General features: G+C 42.0%; 1 protein-coding gene across 1 annotated transcript in view; it reads left to right on the top strand.

Moving 5' to 3' along the window:
• The first annotated feature begins 9,661 nt into the window (after positions 1–9,661).
• Positions 9,662–19,382, top strand: part of LOC139595516 (L-threonine ammonia-lyase-like) — a 31,289-nt gene continuing 21,568 nt past the window's right edge. The window contains exons 1-3 of the mRNA XM_071438781.1: positions 9,662–10,166; positions 14,157–14,183; positions 17,334–17,676. Of these exons, the coding sequence (XP_071294882.1) occupies positions 10,033–10,166; positions 14,157–14,183; positions 17,334–17,676 (504 nt within the window). The 5' untranslated portion in view covers positions 9,662–10,032. The remainder of the gene's footprint in view (positions 10,167–14,156; positions 14,184–17,333; positions 17,677–19,382) is intronic.

The following is a 19,382-nucleotide window of genomic DNA, read 5'->3' as shown; positions in this document are numbered from 1 at the left end:
AGAGTACTGCAATTCTTATAAATTCTTGTTTTGAGAATAAATTTGATTATGCCTGCTGAAAACTTAGATAAATCATAATTTCTTATTAACAGGTCCTGAGAGGGGAGCTGCAAAAGGTAACAGTGAGTCCAGCCTCAGTTGTACCCTGTGTTTCAATATGAGATGCTGATGTGGTAGGCTGTGATTTTTGAAGTGAGACGTTATCTGTGTGCTGTCTGTGCTTTAAAGAGAGGGGACTGGGGAGCACAAGAAGAATATTTATGAATAGTTGGCTGCTGTTTTCTGAATGTGTTTGTCCTTTGGCTCTGTCCTTTTTTAAAGCAGAATCATCCAATGCAGTCTCTGTATTGCCAAGGGAGCCTATTCACGGAGGATTTCTGCAAGCTCTCTCTGCCATCCTCCGTGCCACACACTAAAAAGCAATGAACATTCATTGAAACAGTTTTCCCTTCAACACACTGTAAAAAATATGGCAATTTCCATTCCAGACCACCTTTGCTGAGGCCACTCACCCCCTTTAGAGCACGTTTCCTTGAGGTTCCTTCTGAATTGCTCTCAGACTGCAGGAACAGTTCAGTCCCTCTAAGGCACTTGCTGCATATTTTTGCATACTGTGTTATGTTTGACTATAGTGAGGTGCTGGTCTGATAGCCATGGAGAACTAAACAAAATAGTGTGGGTTTTCTCTAGTATTATCCTCCAGGGGTTGTTTCTGTAATCAGAGAGTAGTTTTTTCCACTGCAGGGAAATGCAGCCAGAAAGAATATTTCTGCCAAGTGGGATTCTGCTTTGCAGTAGGACTACCTGTCCTGAGATTTTTGGTCATCTTGGGTAATTATCTTAGATTGCTTTTGTAATTTATAAATACTCAGAAGGAAGCTGCAGGGTAAGACAACTGGCAACTAAAGTACAAAAAAATCGGGGGGATGTGACAATGCCCATTAAATTGTAAAGCAGGTTTTTCAGAAGACAGAGGATGTGAGAGCAGAAGAAAGAATATGATGCAAACATATTTGTGTTCTGAGAAGTTAGTCAGTAACTGATTGCCATCAGAGAAAGCATTCTTTAGCACATTCATCTTCGAAATGGCCATATATGAGAACACAATGAGATCATATGAATGTAGGTTTGCATAAAATCCAGCTGTTGAGATGTTCCCAAGACACTGGCAGCCAAAAAAAGCATACCAGTGAACAGGGATGTGAATTTATGCCAGCAGGCAGTTTGGTGAAAGGGAGAGCAAACATAAGGACTAAGTCTATTTTGGGAGGTGCTTTTTTGTTTGTTTTTGGTACAGTCTTTCTGTATCTCTTTCTTGGACTAGTTAAATGCTTGGCAAAAGCAATAAATAACTGCACAGTGATCCCACAGGGTGCACAAGGAGAAGGAGTGGACTAAATAAAGTGTATATGTTGACAGAGGACATATGTGCCATGTGAAAAAATCACATTGCTATTGTACATGAAATCCTGCAGCATGGGCTGACAAAGGATATAGCTGAGCAAACTCTTGGGAAAAACAGGACCTTATGTGAAACACAGAGAAAATTAAGTGGAGATTACTTCAGGAGACAAAAATATGGTAGGAAAGCAATCCTTGTAGAAAGAGCCAAGTGCCTTACCCTGAAGAGAAGGAAATTGAAGAGTATAATCACCACCCTGGATTTAACACTGGTGGATGATTAAATCTGTGCAAGGTTTGTGTAGTCTGCCTATCTGCCCCTGAGAGAAGATTTATCTCCATTAGAGACTGTGGAGGTACCTTAGGCTCTTGTCAAGGCTTAACTTGTGTCAGCTGCTCATGACCTGAAGTTCCTGCTACTTGGAGGCTGTTGAATACCTAATGTAAATTGAGACTTGTTACATGACCCATTTGAAAGAGGTCACTCAATTCATTTGGTTTCTGACTGCTGGGTTGGAGCAGTTGTTGAACAGATGCAGAAGCAGAATTTTATTACCTGGAGAGGCTGATTTGTGCAGAGCAGGCATGCAGCTTTTGGGCTGCTTCTCAGGGAAGCAGAAGTTGGCTCTGCAACAGTACTTGTGTTTGGCGAACAGATGAAGGACCTCTTGCAGTGGTGATTTCATTAGGATGAAGTAGACATTGCCACTGAAAGCTTTGGATAGTAGTGATTTTTAGCACGCATCCCTGGCAGTCTCCACAGAGCCTCCTTGCCTCTGTCGTTCTCGGGCAGCCTCTGTTGGAGTTACAGGTCTGCAGCCTTGAGTGAGTGATCCTTGAATGGGTGTTCACCTTCCCTGTGCCACTGCAAGCCCCCCTCTGGTCTGTTGCATGTCGACTTGCACTCGTGTTTATTATCTCGATTTGCAGGGGACATCAAAAAAATGTCAAGTTCTCCTGCTATTGTCATAAATGCATAATATCTGATGCAGTTCAAAACCCCATATCATGTGGTTCATAGTGTGAAACACTGTGAAGATCAGCTCTGTCTCTGCCCTCCCTGGAGAAGTTAACAAGCCTGTGTGTCATGGAGCAAACTACTCTGATCCAGCCTTCTTCAAAACAATACATTTTGTGCTACGCCTAGAGCCAGCAGTGAGTCAGCTGCAGGAATTGACTCTCTGGTGTCATCTTGGTGCCAGCACACTGGGCTGGATTCTGTTTGCCAGCATTAGGTAAGCATCCCATGGCTTCAGGCTGTTTTCAGTCTGTGGCTGAAGCTTCCTGAGCAAAGATCCGCAAGGAAACTGAATCAGAAAGCTGAAGGAAAAGGTGGGCCACCTGGAATATTAGTGAATTATGTTGTTTTGTACTTTAACAAGTTATGTCCTTTCATTTCACAGATTTCAGGCATTTTATGAAGGCTGGCCATGCCTCGGGAACCCTATGAAATATGATATGCAGTGTGCCCACCCATTTTAATGAAAAGAAACCTTTCTTTTCTGTAAAAGAAACCTTAGAAAGTTGGATTAACTTTATTCCCAGCAAAATCAGTGATTCATGAATAGACGCTTTACTCCCAGTCTTGTATTGCACACATGGTGGCCTAATAGTTGCTCTGTTTTCTATTGCAGAAGGTTGTGGCCCTTTGCTGTTGTAACTTTACGTGCACCATTTGCGTCACATAAAAATGGGAAATAGATCTGTGACTGTGTGGTGGATAATACTCGGGGAAAATAATACAGGGGAAGTCCTTGATTATTCCCCAATTAGAATTACTCAGCCAGTGTCTTTAGCAGATCGGTATTGCAAACCACACCAATTAAATGAGATAATTACTTGAAACTGAAGCCACAATTTCTTCCATGAAGGACCTGCTAATACCTGAGAAGCTATTCACGTGTTGAGTAGCACCTTGCTGAACACAAGCCATGACAATAGCAAAGGTCTGTTACTTAACGCCTGTGTACCTTTCTCCAGTAGGGGAGGCATCAGCTGTGTATGTGAAGCCTTTGAATATAGGTAATGTTTGCCATGTGAGTGGAGATACCTAACAAAACAGAGAAACAGCTGGAAATAAATCCTATTTTTGTTTGCCACTCAGCATGGTCTCCTCTCCTCTCCACAAGGTCATGGAGACTTGCAAGGGGAAGAATGACGTGCCAGAGGGAGAAGCCAAGTTGATCATTCTACTGCCAATTCTCTGAAAATTTACAGTATGTGTATAATTTTAAAGCCAATGCAGTAAAAATCCCTGGTTAAAATTCCTTTTAGAATACGTGTGTGAGTGAATATACAATGCTGTAGCAGGATGAGAGTAGTTCCTTTGTTATTATAGATCCCTTATGCCTTTAGCTGCAATTTTTCTTCAAACATGCTTCCAATACATGTTTCCAGGCAGAAAGTGAACAAGAATGTGTATGAATTTTTTTTCATCCTGCTGCCTGTGTAGTTAATCACATGGTGGATCCTGTCCAACAAGATTCCCCAATAGTACAGCTAGTTATTACTGTATGGTACTGATGGCTTCTCACCTCTTTAATTCCAGCTGAAAAACTGCAGTAAATGACAACTTAAATACTTTCATAATGCCACTACTTAACAGGAGAATGTGTGGTAGTTGCCATAGGGAAATCGTATAACCGTAAGAAGGAAGAGAAGGGCCCATGAGAAGATTTTTATTAAAAGTTGGTTCAAGGCATGAAAAACCTTGTGAGCAGATGAACAAATGAATAATTAGCACACTCCAAAGGCAGAACATTGACTCCAATTGTTGGAAAACACATGTGAACTCAACTATTGTCCTCCACCCCTTTTCTAAATTTTTTTCTAATGAGTTCGTTAAAGTGCAATCGGTTCCACATGTATTTAGGAGGGAGCCTGATGGTTGCTACACTTGCTGTTAGTTTGCTGTGTCTGCATGAATGGTTTAGTGTTAAGGATGAAAGAAGTAGGAGGAAGAATTATCACCTGAAGCAGCATCCATGTAGGAAATTGGGATAGCATGGATGCTGTTTCCAGTGTCAGATTTTAGGACAGCCTTCCTTGCCTTAAGAGACCAGTTAGCTGAAAGTTAAAAGATTCTGTCTATTCTGCATCTGCACAGAATACTGTTACAGTATTCTGTGCAGATGCAGTAGAATGCTTTAGATTAACTATCCCAAATGTTCTTTAATCCATACTCACCACTGGAACTCTTAGTAAGAATAACAGAAATATTATGTCTTAATGCAGATATTAATCTATGTCATTCTGTAATTTTTATTTCTGTAAGTGCTATCTCTTTTTATCTTTTTGAACACTACTTTTGCTATCTACAGAATAATGAAGGTATGACTTTCACAGTGGTGACTCTCTAACGTCTCTTCTCATTAACCCTGAGAAAAGAGGAAATACAAGATTAGAGGATAAAAAAAGTCAAAGGGAAATGGAGGCCTCATTGCATGTGTTCGAGGAATAAGAAGCATCAAAGGTGAGGACAGGAGTCAATTGAATCATCAGGATACTATAAATAATTCTGAAGTAATCTCTTCATCATTAAAAAGGTGAATTAGGAGAAGCTGATGGGGCAAAAGCCTATGCCTTGAATTTAGAAGAAATTATATCAGTCCAGGGTGCACAGAGTGTTCTGCAGGGGCCACTGGGAGGGACTTGATTGCACAGCTTTGATGGGATTGTTGGAAGGAGAGCGTGGGAGCGGGCGGAGGCGAGGCGAGGTGGGGGCAGCAGCCCGGCAGAAAGGCAGGGGAAGGAAGGGCGGTGGGGAGCGGGCTGGCACACACGTGTGCCTGGCAGCTGGGGAGCTGCCTCTCAGGGGGCACTGAGGTGACCCATTTCTGGTCACCAGGTTACCCGGGGGCCGCTTCCTCTCCTGCCCCATCTTCGGCTCCGGCGGCTGCTTCTCTCTCCTCCTCCCACCGCAGCGCTGGGCAGGGCCCAGGTGAGCTATCTCCGGCACTGCGTGAACTGCAGCCGAGAGTTCAGCGTTTTAATTAGCACAGCGGCAGGGCAGGGAAGAGGATTTGGGTCCCTGAGTGTCTCGGACAGGGTCACAGCCCCGGCTGTTCGTACTTGACCTTGATCGCGCTGGGGCCGGTGCGGAGCAGAGCTGGGTCCGTGCCCGTGCCGGGGGCTGGGGAGCGGCACCCACCGGCCCAGCACAAACGCCCTCTGTGCTGCGCTGCTGCTGGGTCCAGCATCCTCCGAGGCATTGCGAGCCTCTGAAAGAAAGCATCGTGTAGTGGGTGTGTATAGGCTGTGGCAAATCAGAATCCCTGTGGGAGTTAACTTTGTTAAAAACCCCCAGTGTGTTTCAGCTCACGTTCACTTGCCATTTGAATGCCTGATGATCTCTGTTAGTGAGAAATAATTATTGCAGTAGTGCTTTGAAATTATATGGTGCCACTCTGATGGTCTAATATGTCTGGAAAAGCAGAAGTGAAACAGCTGATCACAGTTGCTGTTCTCTGCACAGAGAATCAAATGTGGCTTTTCAGTGATTCCCTGGGTGGGCTTCAGCCAGGGCACTTCCACTTTGTGTGAACACAACTGCATGACCATTGCTTTAGACCCACATGGGCCAGTGAGAGCACAAGGGATCTCATGTTAATCAAAGATAACTGGATACAGTCTTTGTTCATTAATTTAATTTTGTGAGGTGGCTTAGAATAGACTCCTGGGTACTTTTATGCATCTGCAATGCTAATCTGCTGCCTCTGCATGTATTATAAATGCTATCCTACCACTTGAAACTGAGATAAGCAAGATGTTGAATATCTCAAATAGCAACACAAAATATTTTGCTGGTTCTTACCAATTATTTAGTCTCAGTAGAAGAGAATGTACATTTTTTTTTTGTTACAACAAGGCACAAGCTTTGTGTCGCCAGTTTTTCCTCATCGAATGCTCTTGGTTCAGCATCTTAGTATTAGACCTCTTATGGATATAGGTACTATTTTGAGGAGATAATTTTTGGACTCTAATGTAAGCTTTTGCTCTTTGCCTTGAGAAATATCTCATCCTTTCTGCAAAATGTTTACGTAAAACAGATACAGTCTGTCCCATAACTTTAGATAAACACGTCCAGCCTTCCCTGTTGCCTCTTGCTCTGGCAAATATGTTGTTTGAATTGATGCCTGCTCTTTCTTTCAGGCTCTGTGAAATCCAGCTTGAGGAAGCTACTTCTGTTTGCACTGATTTGAATCTACTTTGTCAGCCTTTTCTGAGATCCCTAAAGATAGTAAATGGGAATGTGACGTTTTACTGTTGTGGGTCAACTGCTGACAAATATAAATAAATAAAAATATAAACACTTGAGGCTGAAGCTTCAGTCTGCTCTATGAATATTGATTTATGAAGAAACTGAGATGGGAGTTAAATTAGTATCTTTAATTAGAAGGAAATGGGCATTGTTTTGGTGCCTATTCTTTTTTTTTTTTCTTCTTTCTGGTTTATTTTTTTTAGTTGGCAATTCTTTATGAGTTGCCTGTATTTTTTTATCCATACTGATTATCACAGTGGTTTACCACCACATTTGCATCAATATGTTGCATAATCCTCAATTATCATTTTGGTTTTCTGAGTTGCTATTCTCTGAGAAAGTTTTATTGTTTTTCTTGGCTTAACTGCACACTGTCTCCACCCTCTTTCCTTCTGCAAGTGATCAAATTCTGTAAAGAATTCTCTGCTTTGGATAGACTATCACTTCCCACCCATGCTGTTCTCACTGAGGTTTGAAATGTTATTAATTTTATTTAGTGTAGGGAAAAGCTTGGCTAACCCTTCAAAACAATCTTTCAAGTCCTGTAATTCAATGAAGTCCTTATTTACAATGGCCATAGCTATTTTTCTCAGTGTTGTCCAAAGTGAGTTCTCTCTGGTTACAAGAGAATGAAGCATTGTTTTCCATTCTGACAGCAAAATGGTTCTATTTTATTTTTTAGTTCAGGAAAAGTGCAGCATAACCTTGTTTAAAATGTTTTCTAGAAAAAGAAGCAGCTGTTACTCTCCACATTATGCTGTTCTTAATGGGGCCTGCGCCAGGGACTGAGGGAAGAAGGCTGGCAGTTATATATGACCTGGTGAGTGTAAAACTGTTATTCTGAGATTTGGATTTTCCAATTCTTTCCAGTGCCAAACATTGCTTTTGCTTACACACCAGCACACGAGCATGTACTTCAGTTCTCTCTCTTGATTTAACTGTGTGGTTTATTTTTTTCTTTGGACTCAAAATTGTCTAAGTACAAGATAATATTTTATTATGATGTGGATAAAACCACTTCCCAATAACTGCCATTTCTGATGTACACAGTGCCTCTGACCAAGTCTGGTTTTACTGAGGTCTCAGCCTAAAGCTGGGCAGATATGAACAATGATTTCCTTGCACAAACACACAAAGTGTGAGTGGTGGCAGCATGGAAGTTGTAAATGAAATCTTTGGAAAGCTATACAGCACTGAGGCATTGGCTTCCCTCCCTTAAGACCCACCAAAGAGCAGCTTGGAGGGGAAGTAAGAAACTCTAGATTTGAACAGAAATGTCACCTGGGTGACCTGTAACTTAGTGTCCTTGACAGTTTCATGGCAATTGTGTTAGATATCACTTAACTGTACTAGCACTGCAATTGTATCTTACCTATCCCTTCCTTCCACCCATATAAAAGAAAAAAATCAAAGCTGAAAGCTAGTTTTTTCCTTCCTGTGGTAATTGTGGTGTGTTTTAAAGCACTGTGAACATGTTTGGTAGTGGCAAGGACTTTGAAAGAATGTTTGACATGGGCTGAAATCTGCAGCATAAGTTCCCAAAGATCCTTTTTCTATAGCTGGCTGCTTGTTTGGGAGTGTTTTACAGGGATAGCAATTCAGTGCTTCATGTACTTCTGTCATGCAACAGCTTGGTGAATTTTTTTCCAACTTCTTGACCAAATGGTCCCAGCAGTCCTTTCACCCATGCAGCGTGGTCTAAGTGTCAGTCACAGATCAAGCCTTGTTTGTGAGGAACTGAATTCATGTCAAGGCTTGAGCTCATCAGTCTGGACCCCCAGATACCCAAGAGCCAAAGGAATTGGCATTTTCACTGCTATAAAGTTCCATTTCCTGCCCACCATTGCAGCCCAGCTGTGTTGTGAACAGAGTGGTAACTCCCCCTGCCTTCCCCCTGCACATCAAGGCACCATGAACTTGGCCTGAAGGTAACTTGGCTGCAGGGCTGCAAGCTCTGGCAGCAGCTGAGTGCATTCTTTCCTCATCTCCCCTGGCAGCAGCGTGCTGCTGGGCTGTGGCCACCTGTAGCACATGGCACCACCACAGCCTGCATATCCACCACCTGGAAAAGAAAGAATAAAAGGGGTCTGTGTGTGAGAAACTGGAAAAAATGGTGAATCTGGAGCTTCATCAGTACTGATGAAGTCAAGAGAACATGGGCCTGCCTGCCACGCCAGTGTCGGGAAGGCTCCACCAGCACAGCTCAGACTTTCCAGGGATCCCAGAAGACTATTTGAGCATTTATTTTAACTCTCCCACATAAATCTGATTGTAGTATTTCTCATGATATCCTGTGGGAAGAGTTAGGTCACAGCTTGGGTTAGATTTCATGACATGACTGTTCTCTGTCTTGGAGAGTAAGATTTTGTGTGCTCTCAGTAGAAAGAAGAGGGTACTGAGGGCCCACTCATACCTGGAAATAGATACCTGGCTCATCTCCAGGCAGTCTGGAGACTGCACTCCATCAGGAATATATTTGAGATGAGAGGAACCACAAAAGGAGCTCTGCCCCATCCCTGCTGCATCTGGAACTGTGTCTCTGCCTTTGTTAGTGCTCTCTCAGGGCAAAGAAAGACAGATTCAGATGGAGTTTATATACACACATAGATATATATTTCTATCTAGATATATAAACCCCATATATATAAAAATAGATATAACAGATATCTATATAGATATAGCTAACTGTTGCTACAGTCCTTCCCCTAGATGGTGTTTTCTGTTCTTTATGATCTAGATACCTGCATTTTTCTGCTGCAGGGACTTGTGCCAAGAGAAGACCCACAAAAGGTGAGCTGTCTCCTCTGTGTCTCAGTCTCCTTGGTGCTGCCTGAAAGGATCCCTGCAGAGACCCCAAACCTGGCACCCCTTTCCTGCTGCTCAGCCATGGGCCCTGCAGCTGGTGGGGATCATGCTCCACAGCTAAGCAGTAAGTAACTAAAGCTTCAGGAGTCCTGCTAACAGAGCGTCACCCAAGCATAATCCAGGCCCTGACTCAAATTGACAAGGACAGGTTGGGCTCTGAAATAATCTCTTTAAATAGCAGCAGCCATCTCTTTCAAAGGCACTTCCCCCCCAGCCTGCCCTGAGAGCTGCTTACAGCACATTGCTGGCTATTTCCCACCCTGGCAGTGCAGGGCTGACACTTCTCCCAGGCAAGTGTGTCCCCTGCCAGCAGTGTCCCAGCTTTGCTTTGCACCAGGAGTTACCATGAATTTTGCAGCACAGTTTATCTACTTCAGGGTCTTAAAAAACAGAAGTCCCAGGGAGCGCTACAGGGAAGACGAAGACTACGATCCTTTCTGGCAAAGGTTGGAGAATATTGCTGTCTGACTTAGAGCTAGAGTGCTCCTTTATCCCCCTCAGGGCTCATGGTCAGCCCTCGGGGTCCCTCCAGGGCCTGGCCCACGGACATGACAACCCCTGGACCCCTCCTGCCTCCTTATGCTGTCGTAGTTGGAGTTTTGCTTCGCCTCGTTGTTTATTTAGTCGCTGTGCTGTATAGGTAATGTTTCCTTTTTCCTTTCCTTAATTCCTTAAAAAAATCAAACCAAACAAAAAATCTGGAAAATTGTAATTTTCCATAATCTCCCAGGGTTCTGTGGATATGAGTTGCTCTTGGAGTTATCCACTAGAAGTGGTGGAGATTTTAATATTTTTAGCCCACAGACTCCAGCTTTTTTATTTCTTCAAGAGCATGGTATCAAAAATAACCCTAGACAGGACTGCTGAAAATTTATCTTGGGATAGACCATGTCAGATCCTGTTATTACAATTGTGTGGTTGTCTTTGTTATGGTGCTTATGGTGATCTTGAATTCCTGTTTTCAGACTTGGATGGTGCAGATGGAATTTAAGAGTCATCTAGTGTCCTTGTGTAGCGAGAGCTGAAGCTGTGCACACACATGGCATGGTGGTGTTGTGCAACCTCATTCTTAACCTTTCCCATAGTTTGTTTTTCTCTCCATTTTACTATCTGGACACCACTATTGAGATCATGCTCTGGTTTTGCCAGATGTGGTACAAACAAGGAACAGTTCTCATTTCCTGCATCTCCTTGTCACAGATGTTGTTAACGTTTAAGATATAAATTATTTCAGTGGGCCTGATGCTGTTCATAAAAGGGAAGATAAGGTCTTCTGCACTGTAAAAAGGGCTTGCCCAAAGTCACCCATGATATGACCTGTTCTGCAGTGCACTGTGGATCTCCTTTCAGCACAGGACCACTCTTTGCTCTATTTTGAGTTATGTTATTCGTTCCTAATTGGAAGTGAATTATGGAGATGTGTTAGTCGCCTCTAGACTCAAAATACATTCAACTTAGGAAAAAGTTTAATTGCTTAATGAGTTTTAGCTGCCAAACTCTGTGCAGTGTTGGATAGCTATAATTTGACATTCACAGCTGGGAATGTCTTATAAGAACTTCTGAGAGGGATGGGTCTGTTGGAGGGACAGTTGGTTACCTCTGCTTCAACACTTCCATCATGGGTGGCCTTGTAAATTCCTCTTGCTTTCAGATTGCTTTTCCTAGTGTTTTCTATTTAGCAGCTGACACCCAGTTGCCATTGCCAGCAGTAAGCAATAACATGTGCAGAGTGTGTACAGAAGAATGGCAATAGATTATGACCACAGATGAAGGCATATACAGTGCTGGGCTCAGGCTCTGGTAAATCTGACTTGCCAGAAGTAAGGAGAGATGTTATCAGAGGTGATAATACAGCTTGGTTGTTTGCTGCATGAGCTTGAGCTTTCTTTGTGTGTGTTGCTGGTGCAGCATCACACAGTTTGTCAGGCCTGTATATGATGAGTGAAGCTCTAAAGGCCTGCTCAGTCTCAAGGCTTGGTTATTATGTAGCTATCTCTGCTGGATGGGCACAGTGCTTACACTTTTGTCCCCAGCATGGTTACTATGCCCCAACCTCCTTGTCTTTAAGACACTCTGATAAATAGCCCTGCGGAAGTCTTAGGCAAGCCCCTGGATCTGTCTGTGTGTCCCAGTTTCCATCAATAAAGTTGAGCTAATATTTGCTGAACTTGTCCTTCTGTTTAGGGGAAGGTGGTGGTGATTGCTATATGATTTAGGAGCAATCACTTTGCATAGGCTTTAGATATGTAAAGGTCAGATATGCATTTTATATTTCCATCCTGTATGTGCCACTAGTTGGAGTGATACAGTCTCAAATGGGTGTTTCTAAATACTAGTATTACACAAAATACTGATAATTCAATTCAATATCAAAATAATGATAATTCAAGACAGTCATATTTAGAGTGCAGTATTGTCTTTGATCTGTTTTGAATTTATTGTCAAAGAGAGAATTTTCAAATTTATTGTGCTCTTTCCCTGTGCCTGCAGGAGTTTTTCACCCTGTAGTGGTGTGCAGGGCACTCAGACACTATTGAGTGCATAACCTGGAATTTCTGGTAGCGAAGATGACATTTGTTATGATCCTTCTTGATACTTTTATCTCAGCAAGCCTCTATTTTTCTAACATTTTTCTTTTATAAAGTCACACTTGCACAAGTTGCCGAGATGCTTTAAAGAATTGCTGCTATTGCAGTATTTGGATGTATTTGGGAATGGGTAAAAAGGTAGAAGAGGAATTGAGATGGAACAGGAATGTTTATGAGCTACTGGAAAAGGGGATTGCAACAAACAAGGAAAGTATCAGAGGGGTCTGGGAGGCTCAGGTGGCAAGAAGGGTCAGAGGAGACAGCACTGGGACATGGAATTAGAAGGATTAATGGAGCTGGAGAGGTTCTGGGTAAAAGGGATTTGGATGAGGTAAAGGGCCCTCTCTGTCATAACCCAGGATTGCCTCTTTCTCACTCCTGTAAGAGGAAATCCCAGCCCCAGCCACTTGCAGTCGTAAGCCAGGCACATTGCACCTGCAGCAAGCTGCTCACCCTGCCTTGCCCCCTGTACCTGGCCCATCTCTGCTCAACACTGAGGAAAGAGGCAGAAGTGCCTTCAAATGGGGTCACCTTTTCCCTTTATAAGTATTCCAAACTTGCAGGTGTAAGATCTGAGCCCAGTTACCTGAAAGCAGATGACAAATCTGTCTAAAGCTGTTTTTTACCAATGTCCCTTGGTTAGTGTGCTCCAGGAAAGTCTTCAGGGAGCTTGAAGGTGATGGCAGCATGTAGCTATGACCTTAAGAAACCCCAAACCCCAAAACATTAAAAAAGGACAAAATTAAAATCCACATGTATGGAAGAAGATGTGCATATGAGTTTGAAGTGGTATTCAAGGTTAACATTTTGTGACTGCTCAACTGCACATTTTGCAACACTGTCAGTCCCTCTTTATAGTGAATGTGTATCACTGTGAATGCAGATGACAAAAACTGCTGTAGAAATGACAAAGAAAGGCTGAGTTTTCAGTCTCATATTAAAATTAGTTTTCTTTTGTGACAGTTGAATTTCCATCTGTTAACTGGTACATGGGAATGTATGTCCATAATTTCAACTTCATGTCTGCCTCAAAATGTGCTGTTGTGACTCATTTTGCAAGTGTTAAAAGCTGCCAAATGGGCCAACTGCTGGCATTGGGTACATCTGCAGTCAGCACTGGGTCAGGCCAAAGGGCAGTCCTCCTCTGTGTCCTCTCTCTAGGGGTGGCCAGTAGCAGAACTGGGAGAAAAATGAAAGCCACCCAAGACACTTTCTCTCACATGCTTTCATGGAGCTTGCTCAGGGGCTTCCTGAATCACAGATTAATTCTTGAACAATGTGCGTGTTGGTCACTACTTCCATTTAGTTGTGCATCCTTTTAGGAGCCTGTTTGCATTGTTGTTCTTTGTAGAGTCCTCCTGCAATGAGTTCTGTGAGCTAATTATTTTCTCTAAGAAGGGAAATTTTAAATTTTCTACCTCATACCTTAATACCATCTCCCCCTAACATTTATACTGGGCAGAATGGTGAATAGTCTTTCACACTTTGCTATTCCCTGGACATGCATGATTTTGTAGATTTTTTTCCTTCAGTTTTAGAAGCTGAGGATATCCAGTGCATCAGTTTAATCTGTTTAGTCTGTTTTGTGGGTCCTGAGGGAGGCAATCCGAAGTGCTTCACCATGGGGACATGGAACTGTCCATCATTGCACACTTGGACACTTCTCTGTCTAAAAAAGGCAACAGTTGTGGTCTTTAGGTATAGCATGCATTATTGCCTTTCATCTTCCCAAAATTATTTTTGCTGGTTTTATTATTTTCGTAGTTTGTTAACATTGCTATTTTTGAATTTCTTTCCCTAGTGCTGTTTAACTTGATGAATATTATCAGTATGTTCAAGAAAACAAACTGGAAATAGAAAAATGATTCATTCCAAGTTGTTGCTTTTTATTATTGTAGGAGTACATTTTGGTACACACTGTTTTTGCATTGACTTTGAGATTTTAAAATATGTAAAGCTATCTCCTTAAACAAATGATATTTTTTCCTGTGCCTTAATTGTTTATGGAAAGTCTGCATATGGATCTTCTCTTTTTTTTCCAGTTATGCTGAGCAGCTGTTCTTGAAAAAGTAGGTTTATAAACTGTATTTTCATGTTTGCTTTTACTAATCACTTTAAAGGTAAAATGTTGTAATTTATAACCACATAACAAAGCTTGCCAGCTGGGTGTTTGTTTTATGTCTGGAAATAAACAGACATTTTAATGAAAACTTGTGACAAGCTCCAAAAAAGGAAAAGCTCCATTTGAAAGGAGCAGTGCATTATATGCTGAGGTTTGGATTTATATTGGCTCAGATCTTGAGCTGGTGGACATGGCTGCTGGAGTAGGGGCTGGATTCTGTGACTGTGCTTGAGAAGTCATGTGCTGTGTTTGTGTGAGCACTTGCATGCTTTGCTGCCTGTAAAAGAAATCCATCTAGATCTTTGCCAAGCTTGTGGAACGCTTTTGAGGCAAGAAATACTTTTGACCCAACAGGGCCATTAGTTGCCCATTTGTGCTATGTGATCAAACCTCAGCCCGCTGTTTACCTGGGGAGTTTGAGAGCTCTAGGAGGGTCTGTGGCACATCCAGGTGGGCTCAGTATGGGAAAATGTAATTTTCTAATGTAAATGAGACATGTGGGTGTAGAAGAAGAATCAAAGTTATTCTGAAATAAATACACACAATACATATATATACAATAGAATGGTATCCCCTTGATGAAGAGGCTGCTGACTTTTCAGATGCAAATGTATGAGAGTTTTTGTAGTAAGTGTTGGGATAGTAATAATTCAGATGTGCTCTAAACCTAACTCAAGCCTGAAAAGCCTATACATATTTTACAGCTGTTTGATTTCTGTTCCTCCTTTCCAATGGGCACAATGGAGTCCTGAGCTGATACTCACTGGTCATGGGAGTGGTACTGCACATCAAGGACTGAGAATCTGATTTACTTCCCTCCTTTTTTCCTGCCAAAGAAAGGGAAACCTAAGACTAGCCAAAAAAGCAATGTACCATTTCAGTCTATTTGCAGATACAAATATTTGATGGCCCTAGTGTGATGAGGCATTACCATGCATTTCTACTTTCTCACAGAATTCTGCTTCATTGATAAACTTCTTGTGGTCATCTTTGGCTGGATGTTTTTATAGACTTTTTGATTGCAACAGATGCAATGAAAAATGTGAATTGTTCTTCCATCTGAAATGCCAATTGGATAAAAAATTTGACCCATAAACTCACAAATTTTTGATCTGCCTTTTTTTTTTACCCTACATAGACTCTTTTAAACCATTTCCAGTGTAAGAACATAATTCACTGCTAATGCTTGCTAGACACTTTAGACAGTATGCTCAGAAATAAGACATATCTGTTCTTCCTTTTGGAGTGCTTATGGGAGTCTGTGATATGGAAAACATTTTTTTGGAATGGAGAGGCATGGATTGAACTTTATTGTGGCCTCCTGGGTGCTGCTGCTGCTGTTGCTTTCTGGGGGCTGTGCTGTAACAAGTTCACAGGGAGGCAGTCTGATCTGGTTCTCAGCTTTGCATTAAGCAGACTAATATGCACCCGAGCTAACACTGGAAGCTTAACATCTTTATGAAGTGTTCCAGCTGTCTAACCCCAATGGGGCAGAGATGCAGAAAAGTATGGAACAGAGCTCCTTGATAAGTTGCTTGGTTTGAAGCAGAATGTCTGGTGTTAGACTGTGTCAGCTTTAAGAGACAGTATTGGGAAAATACTTTAGATCACAAGTTTCAACATAAAGAAGTTACAAATGTGTATATACTTTATTTATCTTAGAAAATCAGTGTTCTCATTAATTTTAGAGAGAGAGGATCTTGCTACAAAAATTTTCTCCTGTGAAGATATACAGAATGATTGATGCTGTGGTATATTACTTGATTCTAATAATAAAACATTTTACGTTGCCCATACTGTTATGTGAATTCCTCAGTGGAAAAATTGGAAGTGTAATAGGAGCCAGAGCTACTGGCACAGATTATTGATACCATTAAGGAAATGGATGATGCCTAAAGTGGGCAATTGCTCAAAAAACAGATGTTTCTAAACATTTAAAAATTCTTTTGGAAGTTGCTGCAAAGCATATTATGGTGTTGATCACTGGTGTAAAATGTGCTTTAGCCAGTTCTGTTGATGGATAGCTGCAAAACTTAGACCCAAATTATTTTAGAAAAAAGGTAAATATTTTTTGTTGGGGATAATGCTGGAATGTCTGACATGATTTAACACATTTGGTTTTAGAAAACCATTTCAGCCAAATAGATTAATAGTGAGTCATGCAGAGGAGCTTGTACCATCTGTCTAATCACAGTCACAAACCAGGGGTCAGCTCTTCTCCAAATCACTGCTCTTCTGCTTAATGCTCCCTTTCCCCACAATAATCTCCAAATTCCTAGAATTCCTAGAAGTTTTGCATGTATCTGTTAGTAGGACTGCAGAATCCTGCACTACAGTACATTGTTCCTTGTGGACTGAACGCTGTGGAACATAGAGTCAGGCAGTTGAAGGTAGCAAATCCTGCAATTTTTTCTAGCAGTGTGTCTCTTGTATGTTTCTTGGGGAAGGAGATTTTTGTGCCATCATATTTCTGCCATATCTGCACAGATATTTGCCCGTTAAATGTTAACCCACAGATCAGAAGACCTAATTCTTTAGCTCTGTAGGAGGATGTAATTATTGTACCTTATCAAAGTAATTTCCTTCCCATCATGAGGCAGTTGATGGCTGTCAAGAGTATGCAAGTATGCAAGGGCAGAGAGCACATGTACAACATAGTGGCATTTGTTACTGCTATTAATAGTTTATGGGAATGGTCTGCAGCAGCTCCTTGCCTTTTTTGAAAAAGATAGAATTGTGTACAACTCCAGTTATTCCAAAATTTTTGGAAGCACTGAACTAGAATCATTGCTGGTTGAATACTGAGTACTAAGGAAGGTCTTGCTGTCCAGACAGCACAAATTATAGATTTCTTATTTTCTTAGCTAGGACAGTTTCACAGTTTGCCCACATGTTGAGCTATTTGTGGCTTTTCTAACAGCTGGAAGGTGACAGTATCTTTCAGTGCACCTACAGGTAGGTATAATGTCAGTAGCAACTCACTCTGCCTGTTTGAGGCTTGCAAAGAGCAACCAAGATGTGCATCCTTCTAAAATGCTAAATATCAAGCCTTCAATCATCCAAGCCTTCCTAACAAGTTTCTTTTATTTGTTTTCAGGGATGACAATAAAATAAAGAAACAAGATATCCCAGCAGTTTGTGATCTTCACTGCTGTAAGGATGTCCCTGTAAGAAATGGCCTTATTGGGCAGAAGCCACCCTCTATCAACCCCGAGAGACTGAAGGATTTTGGTGAGGAGGACTACCTGAACGGGGATGTGAAGACGTGGGAAATGAAGATAGTGAGCCGCAATGAGGAGTTACTCAGGGATGCCCTTTCCTGCATCCCTCAGCCAAGCAGTAGGACCAGCCTGGCAAGCTGTAGCAGGCTGATTCGGTTTGAAGACATTAGTGCAGCAGCCTTCAAAATCCAGTGTGGTGTTCAGAAAACCCCCTGCATGGTAGGGAATCTTTATGGGTTTGTATTTTCTCTGTTTCTTTTTATTTTCCTTATGAAAGTCGATCAGAAATGAAGAAAGGATATGTGTGAATTGCAGCAGATAGATCTGTGTGAGAAGACTCATGTTCATATTAATTGTATTTAACTGTCAATAATAATTTTCTTCTTATCTGTTTATACTAACCTAAATCCTCAAAGATTGCAGTGACCTGTAAACAAAGGATAAACCACATTAGGCATAGACTTAATGCACTGTGGTATTATGCTCCCAGTGAAAAACTCCTGCTATAAGGAACCTGAGTTGGAGGTGGCAGACCAGGAGTGGTTGGGTAAGCACTCTTGTGTAAGCACTCATATTTGGAGGGTTTGAAGGCACAGATTTGCCTTCTGTCAGGCCAGAAGGGCTGGCTATGTTCTGTAGCCAGGTATTTCTGCCACAGGTGTCTTCAGCAAAATAAGGATGCACACAAACATGTGCACCTGTCATTGGTGTAGAAATGACTGAGGTACCCCATCAATGTACAAGATCTGCTAAAGCACAAGAGAAGTACAATGGCAAGCTGTGCTGTATTTCTGTACTTTTTCATAGTGTTTTTCTACCACTGGGAGCTCTTCAAGCAGGCTACTCTGGGTTCTCTGGGTAATCTCTTTTCCTTTTGGTGGGTGAAAAGAGGGTCTTTGCCAAATGGCAATTCCTAGCAGCAGTCCCGAATCGCAGTCTCAATGAATCCTTGTGGATTGTTTTTCTGGCATGCACAGGGTAAGAACCTTGCAATCTGCTTGGGGTTAGCAGTCCCTGGAGTGAAGTGGATGGGTCCTCAAAGTTCTCCTTGTTCCCATATGCCACCTGCTGATGCAGAGACATCATAACTACTTCCAGTGTGGGTTTTTTAGCCTAGCATTCCCTAAATAAGGACAGCTGTGCTTTTTGTAGCACATTACTGAAGTATCTCTTGTGTCAAAGGACATGGCACAAGACAGTTTGGGGCTGTAAGGTGGCACAAAAGATTTGGCTGGAATGCAGGGAAGTTTTGGCTAGGGTAGAGTGAATTTTCTTCACAGTAGCTGGTATGGGGCTGTGTTCTGGATTTGTGATGAAAATATTGTTGATAAGACAGAGGTGTTTTTGTTACTGCTGAGCAGCTCCTACACAGAGTCAAGGTGTTTTCTCTTCCTCACTCCATCCCACCAGTGAGAAGACTGGGGATGTACAAGGAGTTGGGAGGGGAGACAGCTGGAGCTGCTGACCCCAACTGACCAAAGGGACATCCTATACCATATGACACCTTGCTCAGCAATAAAATTAGGGAGAAAGTTGGCCGGGGGCCTGTGGCTCAGGGCCTGGTTGTTGGTGAGCAATTGTTTTGAATTGCATAAGCTGTCTTTCTTGGGTCTTATTTATCTTTGTTGTTTTCCTTTTAATTACATTGTTGTTATTTATTTATTTATTTATTTATTCTTACTAAGCGTTCTTATCCCAACCCATGAGATTTCTCACTTTTACCCTTCCAATTCTCATCTCGCCCAGAGCACAGGGGCAGGGAAATGAGCAAGTGGTAGGATGATATTTAGTTGCCAGCTGAGGTTAAACCATGACACTCCTCAACTTTCTCCTGGTTGTTCCTGGCAGATTTATGCAACCCAGTTGTATCCCCTTTCTGCATTTACTGTTTCAAGCTAAACAGTCTCACTTTAGTCTTTTTTTAT

Source organism: Agelaius tricolor, unplaced genomic scaffold (assembly GCF_023055355.1).
Source record: "Agelaius tricolor isolate 1412-34295 unplaced genomic scaffold, bAgeTri1.0.p SCAF_13, whole genome shotgun sequence".
Classification (NCBI taxonomy): Eukaryota; Metazoa; Chordata; class Aves; order Passeriformes; family Icteridae; genus Agelaius; species Agelaius tricolor.
Note: the sequence above shows the minus strand (reverse complement) of the source record. Positions and strands in the feature narration are given on the sequence as shown.